The 5,000-nt window shown below is 35.4% G+C and overlaps 1 protein-coding gene across 1 annotated transcript in view; it reads left to right on the forward strand.

Annotated features, from left to right (window-relative positions):
- Nucleotides 1-3,063, forward strand: part of tbc1d2b (TBC1 domain family, member 2B) — a 43,124-nt gene extending 40,061 nt beyond the window's left edge. The window contains exons 10-11 of the mRNA XM_061916654.1: nucleotides 1,698-1,839; nucleotides 1,904-3,063. Coding sequence (XP_061772638.1) covers nucleotides 1,698-1,839; nucleotides 1,904-2,099 — 338 coding nt within the window. The 3' untranslated portion in view covers nucleotides 2,100-3,063. The remainder of the gene's footprint in view (nucleotides 1-1,697; nucleotides 1,840-1,903) is intronic.
- Nucleotides 3,064-5,000: the final 1,937 nt, after the last annotated feature.

A 5,000-nucleotide genomic window follows, 5' to 3' on the forward strand; every position in this document is an offset into this window, starting at 1 on the left:
AAGAGTAGTTTTTATGCCACATACTTTTACTTTTACTTGAGTATATTTATAAAGAAGAAACGCTACTTTTACTCCGCTCCCTTTATCTACATTCAGCTGGCTACTCGCTACTTTTTTTTTATCGATCTGTTAATGCACGCTTTGTTTGTTTTGATTTTGTCAGACACACATTCAAAGTAGGAACTACGCATGCTTGCGTTTCACCAATCAAATGCCGTCACTGGTGACGTTGGACCAATCAAACAAAACCAGGCGGTCACGTGACCGTCACACGTCGAATCCGACCTAAAAAAGTTGAAAAACGTATTTGGGTGTTACCATTTAGTGGTCAATTGTGCAGAATATGTTACTGTACTGTGCAATCTAATAATAAAAGTTTCAATCAATCAATCAAAAGTGTAAAGGAAAAAAGACACTTTTTATTTCAACCGTATTTTCCATCAAAAGCCTACAGACTGATCGCACAGTTCCTGTCTTCACAATAAAAGCGCCGCTCCATCGCGCCTGCGCTAACAAAATAAGAGTCTCCGAAAGCCAGAGCAAACAAGCTAGCAAGCTACGGAGTTTGCCACCAATGTATTTCTTGTAAAGTGTATAAAAACGAATATGGAAGCTGGACAAATAAGATGCCAAAAACCACCGACTTTCATGTGGTATTAGTCAGAAAAGAGGAACTTTTTTTCTCCTCCATTTGAAAATGTGGACGTTATAAGCACTATACTGTCTGATTCCAATCAATGCAAGTCATCAGAATCAGGTAATACACCAACTTATATTCTTGTCTTCATGAAAGATAGGAATCTATGTGTTAAACATGCATGTATATTCATTAAAACACCTTTAACATGTCAACAAAAACGGCAAAATAAAAAACAATAAATTATATACTGTATATATATATATATATATATATATATATATATATATATATATATATATATGATATGTGTGTGTATGTATATATGAGGTAGATCACCTCGACTTGGTCATTTATTAAGTAATTGATTAACGTTGAAAAACTTATTGGGGTGTTACCATTTAGTGGTCAATTGTACGGAATATGTACTGTACTGTGCAATCTACTAATACAAGTTTCAATCAATCAATCAATCAATCGATGAATGCCTACTGAGCCTATGGTGCTGTTAAGTTATTGTGGCTAAATTTGCCTTATTTTTTTTATTTTAATGTATTATTATTTAATATATATTATTGTTTTAGTTGCTTAAGAGATATTCCTGGCTATGAATTTGCTCATTGCTATTTTTATGTTTTTGTGCATTATTTGTTGCCGTAATCATTAAACAAACAGGTTACTCATCAGTTACTCAGTACTTGAGTAGTTTTTTCAGAACATACTTTTTACTTTTACTCAAGTAAATATTTGGATGACTACTCCTTACTTTTACTTGAGTAATAAATCTCTAAAGTAACAGTACTCTTACTTGAGTACAATTTCTGGCTACTCTACCCACCTCTGGTCGTGCATGAGCATACATCCACACGGAAGTAATACAAATACCGCTTTTCAAAACAAAAGCAGCACCGTTGTATTGCACACTTGACATAGATACTTTTTCAAATGTATTTTGTAATTTATGATTGCCCTCACATGGGTCGCAAAATGCCCAGGTCTGATGTATAGTGTGGTAGTCCAATGTGTAACCACCTGAACTATTAAACACGGGTTCATGCATTTTGCTTCTTTTCGCCACAGATCATGTTCCGCTTTGCTCTTGCTCTCTTCAAACACAAAGAGGAGGAGTTCTTGAAATTACAGGATTCCACCACCATCTTCAAATATCTCAGATACTTCACACGTACTATCCTGGATTCAAGGTACAAGTCAACATTCTTAGTCTCTTTGTTCAGCACTTCCTTTTTCACTACAATCACCTTCTAGGAAGCTGATGAACATCGCCTTCGTGGACATGAACCCCTTCCCAATGAGACAAATTCAAAACCGGCGCTCCTTCCATTTGGAGAAGGTCCGTCTTGAGCTGACCGAGCTGGAGGCCATCAGGCAGACCTTCCTGCGGGAGAGGGAAACGTCACAGGACGGCCGCTCTTTCGTCAGCGATGACGAGGAGGATAACTGAACCTTATTTGTTTCCCTCAGCGGAACAAGAATGTGTTTTCTACAGCTGGACCGACATATCATTATCAGTATTCCTGCCTTCTTTACATTCTTTATGCAATACTTATCTGAATCCAAATCAGTATTTCTGCAATTGTGCTGTGATAATTTTTTCAAGTCCACTCTTATCTCACTTTAAAAATGATGTCACCAGTCATTTACATACCTCTTCGTTTTTTTCAATATTCATATCGGACTATAAAAAAAAAATCAATCCATTAAAATTTGTGTCAAAAATGCTCTTGAACAAAATCTTTAAAGCAAAGGAAAATATTTACATAAGATTAAAATAGATTGTAAATAGTTAGCCAATTATTGAGAACTGAAATCCAACGTAAACAGGCTGTTTATTAGCTGATGAAAAGTTTAAAACTATTGCACTTATTCAGGTTATATATTTTTTGTATTTTTTTTTTTATGTTTACCAACACAGCAGTTACAGTCCACAGGCACAAATAGAAGTCTTTTTGTTTTGCTTTTTTGTTCAGGGGTTAAAAAAAATGTTTTTCTTATAATACACTTGTATCTCTCACCTGTTTTTGTTGAAAAAAGAAAAAAACAAGTCTTAATGTCACACACACTTCCACTTATGTTACAAGCTGTAGACGAGCTGCTAAAAAGACGTGAGAGTGATGTAGTTGCGTTCTATGTCCACAGGGCGGCAGTGCAATTTAAGTTAGCCACCAAGTCAAATGTTACATGTTTTTATAAATACCACATTTCAATGAAAAATATGTTTGGGTGTACTTGTTGAATTGTTGATTTTGACGGTACAGTTATGTCTTAATTTCTTCCAAAAGCTGCTTTAGTCCTTCAACAAAGTGACGGTTTTTCTCACCTGTCTTATTCTCTTTTTTCCGCTGATATGTTGTTTACTATAAACTGTTTCTTTTTATATATATATAAATGCTGTTATTTGCTATTCATTCATTGCTCTTATTCTTGTTCTAAATAAAATGGATGGATGGATATGTCTGTATATATGTATATTTACATACATACATACAGTTATATATATACAGTATATACATATGCATATCAACATATATACATGTATATAAATGTGTGTGTATATGTATGCATATATATATATACATATATACACATACATATATATACTGTATATATATACAAATATATATATACATACAGTGTATGTAAACATATGTACTGTATATAAATATAATTGGCACAAAAATTCGATTTTGTATTAATCGATTCTTAATCGATTAATACAATCAAAAATCGATTAAAATTGTGTTTTATTTAAATTTTTGTAAATTTGTCCTGCACAGCTACTCAGGCAATTAATATAGTTGATATAGATGTCCATTTCTGCGGTAGAAATTTACAAACTTTTGTAAATGTGTGTGTGTGTGTGTGTGTGCATATATACATATATATATATATATATATATTAGTACAGTCCAACAGTTTGGACACACCTTCTCATTCAATGCTTTTTCTTTATTTTTAATGACTATTTGCATTGTACATTGTCACTGAAGGCATCAAAACTATCAATGAGCACATGTGGAGTTATTTACTCAACAAAAAAAGGTGAAATAACTGAAAACATGTTTTATATAATTGTTTCTTCAAAATAGCCACCCTTTACTGTGATTACTGCTTTGCACACTCTTGGTATTCTCTCAGTGAGCTTCAAGAGGTAGTCACATGAAATGGTTTTCACTTCACCGGTGTCATAGTTATGATGCCTTTAGTGACAATCTACAAACCCCGTTTCCATATGAGTTGGGAAATTGTGTTAGATGTAAATATAAACAGAATACAATGATTTGCAAATCCTTTTCAACCCATATTCAGTTAAAAATGCAACAAAGACAACATATTTGATGTTCAAACTGATAAACATTTTTTTGTTGTTGCAAATAATCATTAACTTTGCCAGCAACACGTGACAAAGAAGTTGGGAAAGGTGGCAATAAATACTGATACAGTTGAGGAATGCTCATCAAACACTTATATGGAACATCCCACAGGTGTGCAGGCTAATTGGGAACAGGTGGGTGCCATGATTGGGTATAAAAGCAGCTTCCATGAAATGCTAAGTAATTCACAAACAAGGATGGGGTGAGAGTCACCACTTTGTAAGCAAATTGTCGAACAGTTTTAGAACAACATTTCTCAATGAGCTATTGCAAGGAATTAAGAGATTTTACCATCTACGGTCCGTAAAATCATCAAACGGGTCAGAGAATTTGGAGAAATCACTGCACGTAATACGGACTTTTGATCCCTCAGGCGGTACTGCATCAAAAACCGACATCAGTGTGTAAAGGATATCACCACATGGCCTCGGGAACACTTCAGAAAACCACTGTCAGTAACTACAGTTGGTCGCTACATCTGTAAGTGCAAGTTAAAACTCTACTATGCAAAGCGAAAGCCATTTATCAACAACACCCAGAACGCCGCCGGCTTCGCTGGGCCCGAGCTCATCTAAGGGCCTATCTCAGCTGCATTCGGGCAGAAGGCGGTGTACACCCTGGACAAGTCGCCACCTCATCACAGGACCAACACAGAAAGACAGATAACACTCACATTCACACTCGGGCCAATTTAATGTTCCCAAGCAACCTATCCCCAGGTGCATGTCTTTGGAGGTGGGAGGAAGCTGGAGTACCCGGAGGGAACCCATGCAGTCACGGGGAGAACATGCACAATCCACACAGAAAGAAACCCGAGGCTGGGATTGAACCCAGGATAACTCAGGACCTTCGTATTGTGAGGCACATGCAGTAACCCCTGTTGCACCGTGCTGCCACGGTATATATATATATATATATATATATATATATATATATATATATATATATATATATATATATATATATATGGC

Source organism: Nerophis ophidion, linkage group LG12 (assembly GCF_033978795.1).
Source record: "Nerophis ophidion isolate RoL-2023_Sa linkage group LG12, RoL_Noph_v1.0, whole genome shotgun sequence".
Taxonomy (NCBI): domain Eukaryota; kingdom Metazoa; phylum Chordata; class Actinopteri; order Syngnathiformes; family Syngnathidae; genus Nerophis; species Nerophis ophidion.